Source organism: Cervus canadensis, chromosome 28, assembly GCF_019320065.1.
Source record: "Cervus canadensis isolate Bull #8, Minnesota chromosome 28, ASM1932006v1, whole genome shotgun sequence".
Lineage (NCBI taxonomy): Eukaryota > Metazoa > Chordata > Mammalia > Artiodactyla > Cervidae > Cervus > Cervus canadensis.
Genome location: NC_057413.1, coordinates 30,311,370 through 30,332,899, shown reverse-complemented (window position 1 = coordinate 30,332,899; position 21,530 = coordinate 30,311,370). Strand labels below are relative to the sequence as shown.

At 39.1% G+C, this 21,530-nt stretch overlaps 1 protein-coding gene across 2 annotated transcripts in view; it reads right to left on the bottom strand.

Annotated features, from left to right (window-relative positions):
- PTCHD4 (patched domain containing 4) overlaps positions 1-21,530 on the bottom strand; it is a 191,846-nt gene that overhangs the window by 126,787 nt on the left and 43,529 nt on the right. For both annotated transcript variants that reach the window (XM_043450848.1, XM_043450847.1), the window contains one exon: positions 10,639-11,119. In XM_043450848.1, coding sequence (XP_043306783.1) covers positions 10,639-11,119 — 481 coding nt within the window. The remainder of the gene's footprint in view (positions 1-10,638; positions 11,120-21,530) is intronic.

Genomic DNA, 21,530 nt, shown 5'->3' with positions numbered 1-21,530 from the left:
TGAAAATGAACTGAATCTCAGAAGTAAGCCTCCAGTTTGTAAAATGATTTTTATCTGGATTAGACTTTGTTTTTCTTCAGAAAAGCAATGGCATGGGCTTAGTGCGTTTTTACCCTTCACGTTTCAAGGGTTTGAATTGCAGTGTTTGCCTTGAGGCAGCACTGCAGAAAATCCCGATCTCGTTGGCAACTGCAGCTCTCCCGCATCAGGAAAATATTTTTTCTTCGAGCATTCTGATATAACAGTCAACTCCAATCAATGAGAATGGTTAGGGTTGCTCGTGATAGATGTATATTTTAGAAAAGCTTAGATGTCCAGACTCTCAGAGAAGTGGTATGAGTTGACAGAGGAATAGTTCTACCATATCCTGGATAAATTGATGCTCTTTCTTTTCCCTGTCTGCTTAAATATTCAAGCCTGATTCATTATCTGATTTAAGAAGTAAAAAAATAAGGGCACAACATATTAGAAAGCATGAGGCTTATTTACAAATTTTTCCATTTAAAAAATCTAAACTAGCGTATCAGCTACCCTTGAGATAAACATGATCACCAAAATGGGCCTATATCCTCTTTACTCTGGGTAAAATTGTTACATAACAGTATTCTTCCTCATTCCTAAACTCCATCTACCACTGGAAGAAGCTCATTAGCAGTAAAAAGTGCAATAGATGGAGGCAGATTCCAAAGAACATAAGAATCTTAAGGAATAAGGACATAATTATTAGCAATGTTAGATAGTGCTACACAATACAAAGTACATATTCAATGCTATCTAAAATGCTTGGCATAAAATTCAGCTTCCTACTTGTTATGCCAAGATCTGCTCCCTTCCCACCTCCTTCAAAATGTCTACAAATACCAGGCATTTGGATAACATTTTAACTTATTAAAAACTTTGGTCCCAGGAGGTTCATTTCACAGCTACAAAAAGAACAGAGATCAATATAAAGAAATGAAAACTAAGGAAATAACAAAAAATAGAGACATTAAGATAAACAACCAAAGTTAAGCCTTCCCTTGCAAAAGTTAGCATTTGTAAAAGGCGTTCTGTGGGCACTTTGAGTAGACACTTGAAAAGATGCCAAAGAGACCCACTTTCAACCCCCAACAAGCCAAAAATCTAGATAGAATACATATAGCTTAAATGTCAAATGAATGATTCGCTGATTAAAGAGTAAAGGTGGAAAAGACGTCAAGCACCAATGGGTCCAACTCCCTCATCTCATGAAAGAGAAAACACAGCTCCAGAAGTCACCTGAACTGAGAGACACTTGACTGGACCTCAGGTCTTTTCACTCAAGCTTCTAAACATAGAGATAGTTTCACATCATTGGCCAACCTTTTCCCAAGGGGATAATTATTTATCACCAAGAGCAGGATGGCTGCAACAGACATGGCTAAAAAAGAGCTCCAATGAGAAAGCTTCAAGCAATGGGGTTATTGTGGGAAAGCCCTTGATGGGCTTAATGACCCTGAGTAAATTAGGTCCTGGGGCAAAACCAGCTTATTGAGAAACACTTCAAAATGTAATACAATTGTTAAAAAAAACTTTAGCCAACTATCAAACCTTAGCGTATTCATTATGTGTTAAACATTGTACTGGTTCAAACTGAGGAAAATAAAAGTGCCCAAGAAGTAACACATTATATCCCTGGCAATACCTTCTCTTCCTATATCCAGATCCTATCTCCAGAAGAATCAAGAAGAGAAGCTACCTATGCTTTTGATGAGTTTTCCCAATTGCCTCCTCATTAATAAATCCTTACCTGTCACCATGTAGGCTAAAGACATTAGTCCAAAGAAGTATTTAGACAGTGTTTTTTCTAAAAATTTTGACTCTGACCCAAATTAGGAAAAGCATTTTATATAATATCTAGTGTACACATGTATATTAAATTATAGCAGAAATATGATGCAATAATACACTATGATGTGCAACATCTTTTGATCTTTCCCATCCCTTTCTACTCTCTTTTTTCTCATAAGTTACATATAAATGTGGATCATGATATGTTAAATTAGTTTAATGACTCTAACAGATCATAGGACCTATCAGGTGGCAAAGTGGTAAAGAATCTGTCTGCCAATGCAAGAGCTGCAGGAGATGGGGGTTCAATCCCTGGGTTGGGAAGAGCCCCTGGAGGAGGAAATAGCAACCCATGAAAATATTCTTGCCTGGAAAATTCCATGTACAGAGAGCCTAACGGGCTACAGTCCATGGAGTCACAAAGAGCCCAACAGGACTGAGCGACTGAGCATGCACACAATAGATCATAACCCATTTGAGAAACGCTAAGAGATCATCCATTCATTAGTTCCCCATATATTTACTGAGGGCCTACCCAAGACCACGACTGAGCGACTGAACTGAACTGAACTGAACTACCCAAGACCAGCACTATTTGAAGTATTTGGAAAACAGGAGTGAAGGGAACAAATGGAAATTTACATCCTTTGGGAGCTTACATTGTATTGCAGGGAGAACATATTAAAATATAAAATATACTGTATGTTAGATAATGATGAACTTTAAGGAGACAATTGAAGCAGAAAGGGGGATAGGAAGTACTGTTGAGGCCCTTGTGGTTTTGAATAGCATGACCAGGAATGTCCCAACTAGAAAGGGAACATTTGTGTAAAGACCTGCAGGAGGAGGAAACATCTAAGGAGGAGCCTTCCAGGGAGAGGGGAGAGAGAGACAGGCTAGACCTGAGGTCAGAGGGGCAGCAGGTGCCGCATTTGTTGAGCCTTGGCGATCCTGGAATACCCAAGTCTGTTAAATTTGGACCTTTGAACATCTAATGTCTTTAATCTAACATTTGTCTTGCAATCCCAAATGATCAAATCCTAGCCATTTTCATTAGCAATAATCTCATCTCAAAACCTTTGTAGCAAGCAGCTCTAGAATCCACCTCTGTCTCTCACTCACATCATGACTGTGTGCCGACTGCATTTCCCCAAGATGGCCACAACAGTAGGTCCCATGCCACACGCTCTTCTGCAATGTAACTCTGCCACTCTCTCAATTCTCTGCCACCGCCTCAATAAGTGGAGTTCCAGGGCCCTCCTCTGGGATCTGGACCAATACTTAGGCAGTAGAATAGGACTGATATGATGCTATGTGACTCCTATGTCTAGGCCAGCCCTGGGACTTTTGTCTTGTGCAACACTTTTCCTTGGAGCCCTAAACTACCATATAAGAAGTCTGACTACCCTGGGATCACCCTGCTGGAGAGGTCCCATTTAGATGCTGTGTTCAACCATCCCATCTGAGATTCTCCTTCAGAAATCCCAGACTTGTTACCAGCCCTGTGAGCAAAGAACCTGTATTGAAAACTGTTGTTCTAGTCTCAGCTATTCCAGATCTCAGATATTCAAATCACTTTCAGCTGAGGCTCTAGACAGTTTAGAGGTGGGGAGGAGCTCACCTCATTGCACCATTTCCAAATTACTGACGCACGGACTCCATGAGCGTAACATAATGGTTATTGTTTTATACTGCCCAGTTTTGTGGTGTTTACGTGCGTTCATGCTAAGCTGCTTCAGTCGTGTCTGAGTCTTTGTGACCCTATGGGCTATAGCCTGCCAGGCTCCTCTGTCCATGGGGATTCTCTAGGCAAGAATACTGGAGTGGGTAGCCATGCCCTCCTCTAGGGGATCTTTCCAACCCAGGGATCGAACCTGTGTCTCTTATGTCTCCTGCACTGGCAGGCAGGTTCTTTACCTCTAGTATCACCTGGGAAGTCCCCTTGTGGTGTTTACTACATAGCAATAGATAAGCAGAACAGACTCTAACCTAAGGTAGTTCTCTGACCCCACAAAGAATCATACTGATTTGATGCTACCAGTGTTTTGCCATGATGCTGAGGCAGAGTAAATCCTCATTACCTTGATTGTTTGGCTTGGTTTATGTGGAAGAGACATTTGATGCTCTTAAAATAATCCATTTGCGCTCCTACATTTTCTTTCCTCCCTCGCAGTCAGCTTATGGCCATGTGTCTAGTTCTGGACCAACAGAATGTGATAAGAAGTAATTAAATCACTTCACAGACATGGTAGTTCTAAGTGGGTGTGATTTCTCTAATTATTCCCTCTTGTGTATTCTCTCTTGCGCTGGAGCACAAACTCTGAGAAGTCAAGATGTTGACTTCCCTGAATCTCTGTTGGAAAAGAGTTGCCAAAGAGAGCTTCCTGACCCCCACTAAACTGTGATACGAGCAAGAAATTGATCTTTGTTCTGTTAAGCTAAGTGGATTCAACACATTTTTTGTTATTGCAACATGGTCTAGTTGATCTAACTATTACAATTTTCACAATCTGTCATTATAGTCATTCTTTTACATACACTATAAACACTTTCTCTGTTTTGTTTTGTTTTTTTCTGGGAGTTTCTATCTGATTAAATTCAACTCAATGCCTACTCAACTCCTCCCAAAGCAGCTATATATGGTTGGAGGAGGGTACTGACTCAGCAACCTCTCTGACTGATTTCTTTTTTTTTAATTCATGCACAGTAATTTCAAGGGGGCCCTTGTGCTTCCTAGTTTGTTCCCCTAAATTTTCTTCTTTAATTCATTCTCCAGTTTTCTGAAGTGACACTTCAAAATGCCTTTACTTTCCTCACATTAACGCCTTCTTCCCCAAATTTATTCTCAGCTGATGACTTGCTTCCTCTTTTACTGACAAAGTTGAAGCCACAGAAGATAATTTCCACCCCCGCATGTACCAATCTGTCTGGATCTGTCCATATATTTTACCTTCCCTTTTCTTAACTGTAGATGAGCCGTCTAGGCTCTTATATAAAGTCAACGACTAGTTGTGCTCTGAATCTCATCCTGTCTCTTCTGCTCACTGACATTGCTTCTGCCATCTCTTCTCTCCGCTTTACTATAAAGCTGTTTCTACTGCAGGTCAACAAGCACACAATCATTATTTCCCTTTAGGGCAAAATCCCTTGGAAGAATTAGCTTTACTCACTGTCTTCACTTTTTATCTTCCCAGCTTTGCTGAATCTCTTTAAATTACCCTCAGCTCTCCTCTAAAGCAACTCTTGTCAAATCACCAATGACCTTCAAGTTCCTAAATCAAATGACCAGTTCTCACTAGACACAATTTCATAACAGCTATTGGAACAGTTGATCTCTTGCTCCTTCATGAAATATCTTCTTGACTTGGCTGCTAGGAGTCTATTCTCTCTTGATTCTCTTTGTATCTCACTTGAGAGTCCGATCCTTTTTAGTGTTCTTTTCTGAATTATCTTCATTTGCCCAATCTACAAGCATTGGAAGACTCCCGGGCTTGATTCTTAGACTTCTTTTATTTTTCATCAATATTTATCCTTCCAGTTGATCTTATCAGATTCAATGGCTTTTGTTATTAGCTATGTTATGATGAATCCAAAGTTTATATTTTCTGCTCCAGCTGAATAGATTTTACTTCTGAACCTGAACTGTATACTGTCTTATATAGCCAATCCCACATTTTCCTACTTGGATACTTAAGAGGCATCTAACTTAGCAGATAGAGAGCTAAATTCATATTTTCCCCCACAATGTATTCCTCCCATGATCCCCCTATGATAGTAAATGACAACTTCTTTCACTTAATTATTCAGTCCTCAAAGCTTGGGGTCATCTGTGACTCCTCTTTCTCTGACATACCATATCCAGTCTGTCAGCAAATCCTGTCAATTCTATTTTCCAGAATCTATCCTGAGTCTAATCCCTTTTTACTCCTGTCACTGCTCCCGTGCTATTTCAAGCCACCATTATAGCCCATGAAGACTTCGCAATAACCTCTTACCTATGTATGAGGTATAACCCATAACCATTCTTGCTCCATTGAGACTCATTTCCATAAAATGTAAGTCAGATCACACTCTCCTCTCAAAATGCTTCAGATAGCTTAGCATCTTAAGTTCTCAGTGCCCTATATGACATGGCTCCAGGCTACTTTGCATAAAACTCAAGACAGGTGCCCACTCTGCTCCAGCCACATGCCCTTTCATGCTTTTCCTTACCTTCACTAGGTAAGGTCTATTTCAGATCCTTTGCATGGATAGTTTTCTTTGTTAGAGACACTCTTTTATCAGTATATGGCTCTTACTTCATTTTATTTAGCTTTCTGTTTCAATTTTACTTGTTTAAAAAGGCTTTTCTCTGCCCATCTATGCTCTTTATCTCTTATCCTGTTTTATGACTATACTTTATGTTACTTATCAATAATATAACAGTTTATATTTATTTGTTTATTGCCCCACATTTTGCCTTAGCAGGCTTAGAATGTAGGATCCATTTGGGTGACAACTTCATCAGATCTGTTCAATACCTTTTACTCTAGGACATGATAGGTGCTCAACAAATATTTGAATAAATTCAAATGAATATGGAGCTCAGTTTTGGATAATGAATGAAAAAGTCTTCTATCTGAAAACCCTGGGTTCACCTGACCCCCCACAAAAAAAAACACAAAAAAAACACAAGTCATCTGCACATGTCCAGCAGAATCAAACTGACTAAAGTTAAGACTCTTGGCATAGAAAACAAGCTGAGGATGGACAGCAAAAATAATAGTGAACCAAGGCTCTTAATGTCCCTGGCAGCTATCCACAGAAGATCAGCAAGAGATACAGCAGGAGCCAGCTTGGCGTCTGTGTGTGATATTAGCCCATATTTCTCCTTCCAGAAAGAGGAAACCCATACACATAAAGCAAATGAGGTGAAAAAAAAGCTGACAATGAGCTATAAATTAAATTAGTGGCATTCTCATTGGTTTATGCTTGTGCAGAGAAAGGACATTAGGCTGGAGCTAAAAGGGGTCATTTTAGGCATTTTTAAAGAAATTAAGTCTGTATTTCTCTCTCTGAAATCTTTTCTAGAAAGAATACACATGCTTATTTTTAACTTCTTTCTATACCTAAATCTTGCATGTACAACTTCACAAATGTACATTTACTTACAGGGCACACACATGTGCTAAGCTGCTTCAGCCGTGTCTGACTCTTTGCGACCCCATGGACCGTAGCCCCCCAGGCTCCTCTGTCCATGGGATTCTCCGGGCAAGAATACTGGAGTGGGTTGCCATGCCTTCCTCCAGGGGATCTTCCCCACCCAGGGATGGAACCTGCATCTCTTATGTCTCCTGCACTGGCAGGCAGGTTCTTTATCACTACCACCACCTGGGAAACCCTACTAATATGGACACCAGGACAAAATATGAAAATTGGTACAGGCTTAAAAAATACAGGATACAGAAGTATTGTACACAAGCTTCTGAAATGACATTGGGGACATTAAGTGGATGAATAGTCAGAAAAAAGAACACAAAGATGAAGTATAAAAGGAAGACAAGCAGTCGAAAATAAAATGGTTGAAGTATAGAACACCTCAGTGACATACTCAGCTTTAGGGATAAGTTCTAATGAGGATGAATGGCTTGAATCCTGGAGCATTAAAGAGCAAATATTCACAACCTTAAAGAAATCTGTGAAGGAACACAGAAATAGAGGCTTATAAAAAGAGCTGGGAGCTGGGCTTCTTTCCCTTATATTCAACTAACATTGGATTGTGCAGTTTTGACACCATGTAAACTAATTCATCAAAGGACTACTTTTAAACAATGCTGTGTGTACCACCAGGAGGTACATATCTGCCAGACTCAGCTTATGGATGCTTGACATAACATACGTCTCACCACTGTCACCAAGATGTGCTTTGTAGATCTGAGGCTCTGCATGCAAGGCTGTGATTTTTCTATCCTAAAGTCCCCCTTCCATCTCTTTCTCTCTCTCTCTCTCTCTTTCACACACACACACACACACACACACACACACACACACACACGTGCACACGCAAGTCAACAAAGCAGAATGGAGATAAGAAGTCTGAGGATGATACATACCTTCAAGGTTTTTACAAAAGAATGAAAAAATTCTAACTTCAATTGAGAAATTAAATGAATAATATTATGGGATCTTCAACATTTATGATGGAAGAGTCCAAATCCTTCATTTCATAGATGAAGAACGGGGACAAAGGAATTATACATAACTTACCCAACAAAACATACAAGGTTAGTGAAAAAGCTGGGATGGAAAGCCAGATGTCCGAGCTCTGTGGCATGTCCTTTTCATTTCACTAGATCTCCATCTTGGTACCTTTACTATTAATATTAGGATCCATTTACAAGCAAAACAAAACATAACAAAACCAACAGTCCCTTGAGGGAGTAAGTATCTTCAATAATATGTTTATGGGTCTACTGGTGCCATGTTTTCAGAACATAGCAGAAAATTTCCTTTAAGAATATTTTAAGAACTTGAACTACAGAAATACTGAAGAGGAACCATTCACTGGGCTTCTGGAGTCTGTAGCAATCCAATCCAGGGCTGATTTATGGTTATAAAGATTACTGAGAGAGAAGAAAATGTGAAAGGTGTGGGTTTTAGGTTTTGAACATTTTCCTCACTGTGGCTTTCAGTGTTCTTATTCTTTCTTTAAGGAATGAAAACATCACTGATTTTGTTTCTGAGTGTAGGATACAACTCAGCACCACTAAGGACAATTTTTCTCCTTATTTATATAAAATATGTAATTGCATACTTTATAGAATTTTCCTGATAAATCTTTCCACTACCTAATTAGATTGCCACCAGTTTTAGAAAAAGCCTTCTCAGCTCTAAGGTGTCTTACTTTGTCCATCTTGAATGATTCATATTTCATTTATGAATCATGTTGCATGATGTATAAGAATCTTGTATTAAGTTCAAACACTGAGCTCCCAAACATAACAAGTATAAATGGTTCAAGTCTAGACCTATCCTTGTCACTTGTGGAAAAAAATTTCATATATTCCTTCAGGAAATAGAAAAACTCTTTTTATTAACAAGATGAACACGCATTTAAAGATGATACACAGAATGCAAGAAAGACTTTCAATTTCTTGAAGCCATGGACTGTTTCCTGTTCATCATTGAATACACTGCACTTAACACCCCTGGTTAAAAACTAACATGATAATTCTTACTGAGTGTCTACTCTGTTACTCTGGACTAATACCTTTAGGATATTCTATTATGTTCAGAAAACAATTCTTTGACTTATTTTTTATCCTCATTACTTTATTCAATCATTAGCCTCATTTTTAAACTGATAATCAAAGCTTTATTATTGTTATAATTATCATTATTATTATTTAGTTTTAAGTAGGAATTCTATTGTACCACGGTGGTCAAATTGGAACTGACTTTTTGTTTATCCTCTTCTTATACAAGAGGAAACTGAGAAGGCAATGAGCTAACAGGGCCGCAGTGAAGATGTGTTTCCAGATAAATCAACTTTGCAGGGCTGTTTTCAACAATGTTCATTTCAGTAAATAAGAAAAGAGTCCATATCACCTTGAAGACTTAAACCACACACCTACATCTTTGTTACTTAATAATGAAACTATAATTTAGGGCTGATATTAAGCCGGGAAGTGCAAAGCAATCATTTTATAGCTGAAAACACTCCTGTGAATATTGGTTCACCATCTAGAGACCATTTTCACAGCTTATCCTTTGCTTTATGTAGGGAATTGTATAACAAGGGACAGAACTCTTCCACAGTACCACAATATCACCATTATCATATCTATTCTGATAAACTCCATCAATCTTGTTGATGAACCATCACTCACTTTTCTTCCCAGACTTGATATTCTCTTTGCAAGAAACACACACACACATGCACATTCCACTTTCTACACTGTTTATGTTTGTCTGGGGAAAACACATAAGAAGGAATAACCTTGACTGAGGCTACTCATGAACTGTTTTCACCCAGGTATCAAAAAATTAGAGGACTCATCTTTAAGTAGGCTTCCCAAATGGTGTTAGTGGTGAAGAATCTGCCTGCCAGAGCAGGAGACTTAAGAGACATGGGTTTGATCCCTGGATTGGGAGGATCCCCTAGAGGAGGGCATGTCAACACACTCCAGTATTCTGGCCTGGAGAATCCCATGGGCAATCCCAGACTCCTGGCAGGCTACAATCCATGGCGTCACAGAGGGTCAAACACAACTGAAGTGACTTAGCACAACACAGCACATCTTTAAGTGGTTGCAGGAAAATTTTAAATAGAGGTGGGGAAATTGAGTATATTTTTGCAAAATATTTGTAATGAATTAATAGACAAAACTTCACGAAGAAGTTTTTTGAGATTAGAACTTATTGGTGGCTCTCAGAATTTTCATGCCATGATATCCACTCTTCACCACCATTAATCTGAGAATTCAAGACAAGTATGAAGCATAAAGTTTTATGTGAAGCAGATTTGGGATCTCTTTAAATTTGCACCCCATGATCTTCATCCTATAATCTTTGAAGAAGTTGAGTAGAGAATTCCAGTAGTGTGTCCTTTAAAAAACTAACACTGAACAGCATTAAAGTCCCTGGCATAAAGGGGAAGATGGCTTGGTCAGTCTACAGTTGACTGAAAAAGGACTAAGGGAACACAGACACCACCCTGAGTCAAATTTCACATCATCACACAGATACACCAATGCAAAAATAAAACAGATTTCCACCTGAGAATTCAAGAAATGTTCTACCTTGCCCCACACTGGTAAGAAGCCAATTACCACAAGGATGGATAGTTACCCATGGCGAAGAATGGGATTCCCAGCAGGGTGGAATTGTACTTTCCGTCGGTGATGAAGAAGATCCCAGCTGCAGTGATGATGGAGATGCACACGGTGAGCACCCCCAGGAGACCCAGGAAGGGCTTGCCACGCAAACAGTCCTTCATGGAGCTGGAGAGGGTGGCTGTGGTCAGGATCAGCATGATGCTCACTAGGACCTTGCTCCTGGCCAGGATGCTGGTCTTATGAAAGTCTCTCCAGAGGCTAAAGGATGCTAACGAGTAGAGCTGGAGGTCCTGGTGCTCCTCCTGGAGCTTCCGCATAAGTTTACAGAACTCATTCTCCCACTTCTCCCCTATGAGGTCTTGAATGGCAGAGCCATAGGTCTGGAGGTAGTAGGTGATTTGAATGGCTCTGGCTGACTTGACCCGCTGGTCCTTGCTGTTTGGAACTTCCACTACCCCGCCCAGCTGGTGTCCAATAAAACTGTTCCTCCCATCCTTAAAAACAGAAAGAGGGGAGACTGAAGTTACTAGGGGGATGCAAATTCCAGAGAACAGATTCTTACTCTAAGTGAAGGGGCACAAAAGGCAGAGGTAGGCTATAGCAGTTGTGGAACTGATGCGGGTGGTGTGGCATATGATGAGTTTACATTCAACCTTTTGGAGCTCCATGAGATACCATGCAAGATGACTGGGATTAGAAAGGATGCAAAGAGTATCATGAAGTTATACAAGACTCGCTGCATGCATAGGAAAATGTACATACAGATTATGTTGATCTCATCCATAACCTCATTCTTACCATTTCCTTTTGTAATAATCAATAGTAACAACTTTTATGCATGATCAAGTTTAATTATTCAGTTTTGGCCAAAAGTGAAGCATGGCATGAAGTTAACAATCTTTAAAAAATTACAATAATAATGTATTTTAAAAATATATGCTAAACTTTCTAAGGCTAACACACACACCTACATTAATGCACACACCTACATTAATACACACATACAATAACACACCCAAGCATTATAAGCTTCCCTCCTTGTTTATATTTTGGGGGTACAGCTGTGTACTGCAGAACAAGTAAAAGAAAATACTGCTTTTTAACAAATAATTTAATAGCATTGAAATGTTTACTAAATATAATGTGAGCACTTGTTCACTCATTACAACGTAACACATCACTTGTAGGTTGACCAGAAAACACAGTGGACAGACCCTCCAAATGAGATGGATAAGACTTCAGGTGGGATTGTCAAAAGTCATTTCAGAATTTCACATGAAGTAGAGTGGACAAAATCAAGAGTGAAGTGAAAGTCGCTCAGTTGTGTCTGACTTATACAGTCCATGGAATTCTCCAGGTCAGAATACTGGAGTGGGTGACCTTTCCTTTCTCCAGGGGATCTCCCCAACCCAAGGATCAAACCCAGGTCTCCTGCATTGCAGGCGGATTCTTTACTAGCTGAGCCACAAGGCAAGCCCATCAAAAGAGTAGGGTATTCAAAAGGTGGACACCGAGTTGCTTAGCCAGATTCACAGCCATTAATTCTCAACCAGTGTGCTGTACATTCAGAAAGAAATCCCAGACAGCCATCATCAAATATTAATTAATTTTGCCACAACTGTCATGTACTTTCATGGCTGTGGTTGTTAGATGGAATATCGAACCCAGTGGCAGGTTGCAGGATGGATTCTGGTTCTGAAAATGTGCATCAGGTCCTGGAGGAGACACAGGTACAAAGGTGAATTTATGTCATGAAGAGATTGTGCACTTGCTACATCAGGCAAGATGTTTATCTTGTGAAGATATAAAGGTGTAGAGTCAGAACAGGAAATAGAAAGGTAGTAGATAAGGGTCACAAATCCAACTCTGTGGTCGCCACCGCTATTTTCACAGGGCTGTGAGGCGCTGTGTACTCAAGGGACATTATTGTGGACTTGTTAGATCAGATATTTATATCTGAAGTATTTGTTTATATACCAAAGCAGCCCTAGAACTTGAGAATGTGTTGAAACACAAAACACTTGAGAAATTTACAGAGAGTACAAATTATTATGCAGGTCAAGAAGCAACAGTTAGAATCTGACATGGAACAATGGACTGGTTCAAAACTGGGAAAGGAGCGCATCAAGGCTGTATATTGTCACCCTGCTTATTTCACTTATATGCAGAGTACATCATGCAAAATGCTGGGCTGGATGAAGATCAAGCTGGAATCAAGATTGCTGAGAGAAATATCAATAACCTCAGGTATGCAGATGACACCACCCTAATAGCAGAAAGTGAAGAGGAATTAAAGAGCCTCTTGATGAAGGTGAAAGAGGAGAGTGAAAAAATTAGCTTAAAACTCAACATTCAAAAAACTAAGATCATGGCATTCAGTTCCATCACCTCACGGGAAATAGATGGGGAAACAATGGAAACAGTGACAGACTTTATGTAATTGGGCTCCAAAATCACTGTGGATGGTGGCTGTAGCCACAAAATTAAAAGACACTTGCTCCTTGGAAGAAAAGCCATGACAAACCTAGACAGCATATTAAAAAGTAGAGACATCACTTTGCCAACAGTCAAAGCTATGGTTTTTCCAGTAGTCATATAAGGATGTGAGAGTTAGACCATAAAGAAGACTGAGTGCCGAAGAACTGATGCTTTTGAGCTGTGGTGTTGGAGAAGACTTTTGAGAGTACCTTGGACTGCAAGGAGATCAAATCAGTCAATCCTAAACAAAATCAACCCTGATCATTCATTAGAAGGGCTGATGCTGAAGCTGAAGCTCCAATATTTCGGCCATGTGATATGAAGAGCCGATTCATTGGAAAAGACCCTGATGCTGGGAAAGATTGAGGGCAGGAGGAGAAGACAGCAACAGAGGATGAGATGGTTGGATGGCATCATGGATTCAATGGACATGAATTTGAGCAAACTCCAGGAGATAGTGAAGGAAGGGGAAGCCTGGTGTGCTGCAGTCCATGGGGTTGCAAAGAGTTGGACACAACTGAGACAGAACAACAACAAATATTATTAGTAAGGATCACCAAGAATTGCAAGAAAAATTTTATAGTCACTCCATATACCCATTTCCTCCAAACATTTGAAATAAAAACAGTCTATGTCTGTCTCTATTTCTGCTTTGCAAATAAGATCACCTATATCATTTTTTGACTCGATGGACATGAGTTTGAGTAAATTCCGGGAGTTGGTGATGGACAGGGAGGCCTGGTGTGCTGCGATTCCTGGGGTCGCAAAGAGTCGGATATGACTGAGTGACTGAACTGAACTGAACTGATACCATTTTTCTAGATTCCACATATATACATTAATATACAATATTTTTCTCAGTATGACTTACTTCACTATAACATATGGATACCAAAGGGGAAGGGTGTGAGAGGAATTGAGAGATTTGGATTGACATATAAACACTGTAGATCTTATATATAAATAGATAACTAATGCAAGAATACTGTATAGCACAGGGAACTTTACTTAATGAACAGCAGATACCTGAATGGGAAGGAAGTTCAAAATGAAGTGGATATATGCATATGTATGGCTGATTCACTTTGCTATACAGTAGAAACTAAGACAACATTGTCAAGCAACTACACTCCAATAAAAATTAATAAAAAAACAATTTTTTTATTTAACTCAACCTAACTCTAAATGAACAATGTATTGCTAAATAGAGTTGTGAGAGTATTTCCCCTTCATTTCGTGTTATTTCCCACTCTCTACGGCATCTCTGCAATCCCCCCATCTTTTTTTCGTGTAAATAAAACTGAAATTCTGGCTGCAGGTTCCCAATGGTCTGTCTTTAGTAAACTCTCTGGAGTCCTCCAATGAGCTGCAGGTGGAAAGGTGGGGCAGTGTTGAGGAAGGAGGTGGGAAATCCTGCCCTGGCACTGAGAGGTTTTGCAAGGATGGCTTCTGTTTCCTTCAGTACAGGTCAATTTGCTTCTCTTTGGGGCTTATTTATTTTTGCTTTAAGCTTGGTATAGGTTTTAGCTCCGCCCTTGTTTCCACTTCTTTGAAATCCTGTCTGCGATGTTGACTTGTGCTTCAAATTATTTGAAAAAAAAAAAAAAGTATTTTAAAGGCTTTATTTATTCACTTAAGAAAGTGCAGTTCTGTCTTTACTCATTTCTGTCATCAAAAAGATTTCTGAGGGATTGTTAGCAGCAGAACAAAGATTTATGTCTCCCTCGGGCCTCATTTGGAGATTATTCTGGATCAAAGAGGGTGCTGATAATGTATCTGGATAAAAGTCAAAATTTTGAGGAAGGCAAAATACAGATTTTTAAATAGCTGGTCTATACCGGGTTTGGCTAGCTGCTCACTGCTTCTTTTAAAATTGTCTAATATCCATTTTTTTAAAAAATGACTTCATAAAAGATATGCTTTCATCTCATTATATGTAAATGAATGTAACAAATTGAATGCATTTCTCTCTCTTAACCTGCTCTACTTCACACACTAGGATAAAATAAACAGTCTTTGCACATCCTTGAATCGAAAGCTCTATTGAATAAACCATCTTGTACAAACCATTGGCCCAATCAAATCTACTCAATACACTCCAGAAATACACTTCTGTACATTATTTGCAAGAGATAATTCTACTCTTTTGTGGTAGAAGAGTCAATTAGTTTCCCAACACATGAGTGCTTCTATGTAGGAGAAACAAAGAAAGAATACAATAATTATTCTCTGGGCAGAACTTCCCTGGGTTTGTAAGGAGTCAGGTTGGATTCATGGAGGGAACATTTAATCATGTGACCTGGGCTGCAGTGTGCATCTCCTAAAAACTGGATAAGAAATCCTTGGCTGGTTCATTTCCCCTTCTAAGTTTCAGTTTTCTCATCTATAAAAAGAGTGATATGAGTAAAAATGTTTGCATAATACTGAAGAATTTTTTCAGCTCTATCATGAATTGAACTAATATCATTAAGTGAAAGTGAAAGTAGTGAGCATTAGTCGCTCAGTTGTGTCTGACTCTTTGCGACCCCATGGACAGTAGCTTGCCCGGTTCCTCTGTCCATGGAAATTTCCAGGCAAGAATACTGGAGTGGGTTGCCATTCCCTTCTCCAGGGGATCTTCCTGACCCAAGGATAGAACCTGGGTCTCCTGAGTTGCAGGCAGACTCTTCATTTAGGTCTCTAACCCATATTCTTGGGTCCACTTCTGCTCTGTCTCAATGTATACTTCATATGGAAGCCAGAACCTGCCTGGACAGTTCTAAATAAGCTCACATCATTTATGCACCGAAAACCTGCTACTGGCTTCTGCTTGTACTAGGTATAAAATAAGAGCCCCTTGCTAGGTCTGCCAGGCCCTGCGTGGCTTGCTGCTGGCTAAGCCCTCAGGCTTCCTCTCCCACTACTCTCCTGAACTCCACTCCAGCTGTCCTGGCCTTTCTTTCCACTCTGAAACACACCAAGTTAATTTTCAACTCATGGCCTCTGCACTACTCACCCCTCTGCCCGATGCTTCTATTCTTCTATGGCCGGGGCTTCTTCCTCACAGAGGGCTTAGCTTCAGAGGGACCCTTTGAACCACATAATCCTAACTAGACACCTTCTTCCCAGCACTTAGTCCTACTGGCTTGGCCTAAAAGCTCATTCAGATTTTTCCAGATGTAACAGAAATATTGTGTCTTCTCCCTACTATTTCTACCTGAAACAATCTTATTTAATCATTTAGTTCCTCCTCTTCCATTTCCTTCATTAGAATGTGTGCTTGTTGGAGCTGACACCATCCTATTTGCTGGTAATCTCTCTGAGCCAAAACAAAGCCTGGTATATAATAAACACTTCATAATATTTGACTCAGTGATTCATGTTGAGGGTATTTAACTAATCACAGGTTATTTTTTAGAGGCTGCTTCCCTAAAAACAGGGAAAGTAAGAGATAGCATAAGTGTCTGAGATTAGTAGGCAGTCAGATATAGAGAGGTATAGTATATATAGAGAATAGAAGTTGGTGGAGAAGAAAACAAACTTTATCCTTGTTTCAATCTCTTTTATCTAGTGTGACCTTAGTCCAAAATATGTTTCCTCTTCTATTTTTCACTGCACAAGCAAGCATGTGTCATAAGCTAGCGAACAGACAGGGGACTTGGGGAGTCCCTGGAAAAGGCATTTACTCACATCGTGGGGCTGGATCATGGATTACGTACATCATGGAACAGCAAATGATGTTTAAGGAACTGGAGTAGTGATGGGATTTGAGACTAGACAAGAAAGCAGGCCCTCTTCTGTAAAGACCGTGAAAGCTTTATTAAAGGACTTGGACTTACTGTCTTGTAATAGGAAACCACTGGTGAATTCTAAGCAGGGGATGACATGATTTGCTTTCTGGAGCACTCTTTCACTGTACTGTGGGAAATGATTTAGGGAGTTGGGGTGACTCTAAACGAAGGAGGTCAGTTAGGAACTCCCTGCAGTATTTCAATTTCTCGATGCAGCATGAAAAAAAAAATGTCTCTGGTAGGTGAATGGTTCCAAGGTGAATCAATGGAATTACAGGTCACGATGCTATCTCACAGCCAGGAAGCTCATCACATTATCACATTAACTCTCCAGGAGCAGCAATGCCAGAAAAAAAAAACAAAAAAAAACACACTTCCATTCTTCCGGTCTTATTTTGTTTATGGTTACTACTGTGTAGCTTTTAAAATTACTCCCACCCAATCCACACCTCTGCAGTAGGAAATGAAATCAAACTCTTTAGAGACAAGATCAAAGAATAAATTCTCAAAGAAATACAAGAGGAAGGAGATGTTAATTTTTAAACTGTTGTGCAGAGAAACAAATTATTCAATGACACTTTGAAATTATAGGGGACTAAGTCTCATATCTGCTCAGTATATGTGCTAGGTTGATATTAAGATACTTTCTGTACAAGATAATTTGGCAGCATAGCTCCTGTCCAGAACAACTGTATTTTTGATCTCATTGATTTTCAATAAGGTAGACACCGCAAGGATACTGGAAATTTTTAGATGGTCGCTAGTCTTTAATTGCTGAAAAGAAAGACCACTGTGTATGGTACAGATAGTGACATTTCTAAAAGAATGGTACATTTTGTTGTTCTTGTTGTTTGTTTAAATAAGATTTCTTTCTTATATTTATTTCTTAACATATCCCTGTTTTATTCTCAATACTGATTATACACACAAAGTAGGATTAAACAAAATCTTCAGTTATCTTGAATTTCTTCTCTAGAGCCTTATGTTTAGTAGAAACAAGCAAATAATGAGAAAGCAAGTTCCCACAAGGTACTTGGACTTTTTTTTAAAAGCCATTTTCAGAAGGAAGACTTAAAAGTGTCAAAATGCCCTAATAAAGAATAAATTAAACTTCTTATGTGACCTTACTAAGCTTGACATTACTAAGTGGTGTAAATTTTTAAATTTTTTTCAAAGAGGAAGGTTAAAAAAAGTAAGGTTTCAGTGTTGAAATAAAATGTGAGCTTTAGCCAATGAGAATGTAAAGTAAGTCTAACCAAACGCTCTAGCTTATTAATTTTTAACACACGTGGCAGACTCAGTTTCTAGATGCAAGCACTTTATTTGTGTTCTAGGTAACTCTCCAGCCACTCTCAGAGGAAGTGCTATTCTGGAGTAGCCTCAGGTCACCCCCTGGGACACAGGGACCTAGCAAGAGGAAGAAAAGTAGGATGACACAGCTAAGTGGTATAGCCAGTCATCTGATTCTTGTTTTTAATGCCAATGCTCATGTTCTTAACACACCTGCACATATGTTTGAATAATCTGTGACTATACTTGAATGAAAGGAAGTACAAGGTAGCAGTTTGGTACACAGATTCAAGAGGCCACTGTCTCACTTAAAGTTCCAATGTCATCACCATCAAGCTGTGGAAGTCTCCTGAGCTCTGGGCATATCAGCTTTATTATTGGCTAAAATAAGATTTATAAGGTATTGTGAGGACCAGGTGTGTTAATATACATAAAACACTTAGAGTAGTAGCCAGAAAATGTTGGAAATTGTTAACATGGCATCAATTAAATATTTGAATGGGACTGTTTATTTACTTAGCCATCTAGCATTATTTCACTTTTCCCAGTAAATGTCTGTGATGTGATAGAAAGAACACAGGGCCCAGGGTCCAGACTGGTTGTGAATTCCAAGTATGCTGCTCTATAGGATGGTGACAGAGGACAGAATACATGCCTTGTCTGAATGCCAACTATATCATCTCCAAAATAAAAGATTTGGCTTATATTATCTCTAAAGATTTCACTAGCTCTGTATTTAATGATTCATCCATGGTAAAGTTATCAGACACTACAAAGCAGGCTAGAGAAATCTGCCCTAAGGAAAAAAATAAATAAGAAGAAAGGAGAAACGCAAGATGACCCATGTTCATTTCCATAGAAACAAGAAGCTTTTTATCTTCTCTTAAATCTGAACCAAGTAGCTTTTTCTCCTCTTTGAGGAATTTCCAGAGAGAGTTTTTCTCAAATGGTAAAAAATCAAGACTTTGCCCCATTTTACCTAGATGGAAATCATCTCTCAGTAGCTCAGATGAATTCATTTATTTCTTAGATAGTAAAATTCATGTTTTCTTCAGATCTCTATCTCATGAATATCCTCCCCACTTATTCAGATAGTAAAATAAATACATTTAATTTCTACTCAACTCAAACAAAATCTTTACACAAACGTGTAAGTAACGTGTAGAAGTGGAGTTAATATCTACATTAAATGTGAAGCATGTAACAACGACCTTTTTATTTCTCTGTGTCATTAGTGACCCTATCCCCCACATTTCCTTTAAAAGGATTCATTTAAATTTCATTTTAAATTAGTCTTTCACAAAATGAAATGACCACTCAGGGCAAGTATCCACTATTAAAAGAGATTTAGTGCTGACACTGGTCTACACAAAAGAAGCTGGCTGTCACTCACGCCAGAGTTTGAGGAATGCAGAAAGCTCCCTTCCAGAGAAGGACTGAAAAGTCTGCTGTGATAGGCTTTCTTTTGGGCGAAGACTCTAGTTTATAACCATGTGCTATGTAAGAGGTCTTCCTGGGTGGCTCAGCCGTAAAGAATCTGCCGGCAGTGCAGGAGCTGAAGGAGACATGGGTTCAATCCCTGGGTCGGGAAGATCCCCTGGAGGAGGGCATGGCAACCCACTCCAGTATTCTTGCCTGGAGAATTCCCATGGACAGAGGAGCCTGACGGATAATAGTCCACAGGGTCACAAAGAGTCTAACACGACTAAATAAAGTCTCCTCCTTAGAAGAGTTTATGTTGTTGTTATGAAAACAAAGCCCATTAGGATGGTAACAAAATAAAACTGCATACAACATTAGAATTCAGGAGACATCCATTGAAGAATCAAGGTAACTGCTGAGGGCTGCAAAATGATACACACAGAGCATGAACTCAACCATGTAAAACTAGATATGCACATATCATTATTCAAAGGAAATTATCAAAATTTTAACATTGGCTCTTATCTGGTATAAAATTATAGTTCATGTCTACCTCCTTGGCTAATTATGCTATTTTTTTAAATTATGCTATTTTATATTATCCTTTTAAAAACCTATTGACTCACCCACAAAAGGAATAAAAATAAGCATGTGAAGGGAACTGAATAAAGGGTAGATGGGGGTGAGAGGGATAAACTTAGGTAAGACTTCAAATTTCACTCAAACAGGGAGTGGGAGAGGAGGAAGGCCAAGAATCAAGAGTCCTTTAGTCCCAGATTCAAGTTCTAAACTTGAATTCAAGTTCTAAGCTTCTAAGGAAACGAGTTATGGTGGTTCATTCATTCTCATGAAGGACTGTGGTTCTGCCTACTGAGACGGAAGGAATGATGGTATTCGGCTTAGAGTAACAGCAGATTCCCGGCTTCTAACGGTAGAGTACAGCGCTAACATTCACTTAGCTCTCAAGGTGATCTGACCTTGCCCTTGGCTAATGATGTTTTCAGAGAAAAGACCATGAGGACCTTGGTAGCTCAATATCATTTTCCTTGTATTGAACTTGAGTTCAGAAATGGTCCTTATGAGGTTCTCTTTAATTTTTGTCTTTGTACATTTCCTTCCCATGCATTTTTCTTTCATCTGAAAACAAACCCAAATTATTTGACCAATCAAATTAAAAATATTTTTTGAGGATTTGATATACATAAAACATCAAGCTAAGCAAAAGCTGATTTCTTTTTCTTAAATTATCCAGATAATTGTAATGATAGAGGTCTTCACTATCAGATTGATCAAAACTTCCAGGAGACAGGCCATTTGATTTAGGCAGTTTGAAAACAATGTTGCCACTTATGGGCTCCATTTTACTAATTTCTATTTTTCTTTGCTTTCCAAGGTTGTATAAAATTTTCATTCAAAGGGCCTGTTCCAATAATTAATATGCATTGTTTTTTTTTCCATTGTTGTTTATCACTCCAATTAGATTTCCAAATTCACTGAAGATAGGAAATGAAGGTAGGACCTTTTTCCAGCTAAAGGAAATTAAGTTGGGGCATATATCTCAACGAAATGTAGAGAAATTGACATACTAAGAAAGAAGAAACCAGTGGAGTAGCCTTTATTTGCAGCTGTGGGTGAGGTTACTTGTGTCTTAATCTTTTAATAAAATGAAGGTGCACCTTTGTATCTCTACTGAAGATGAATCAGATCTTTTCTTTTTAAAGTATTATGTTTTAGTAGGAGGATAATACAATATGGTGTTAGTTGCTGCTGCACAACGACGTCAATCAGCTGTAAATATGCATATATTCCCTTCCTCTTGAGCCGCCCTTCCCTGCCCCCCATCTGACCACTCTAGGTCATCACAGAGCTGTGTTATGCAGCAGCTTCCCACTAGCTATCTGTCTGCTATAATGGCAGTATACATACTGGAGAAGTAAATGGCAAC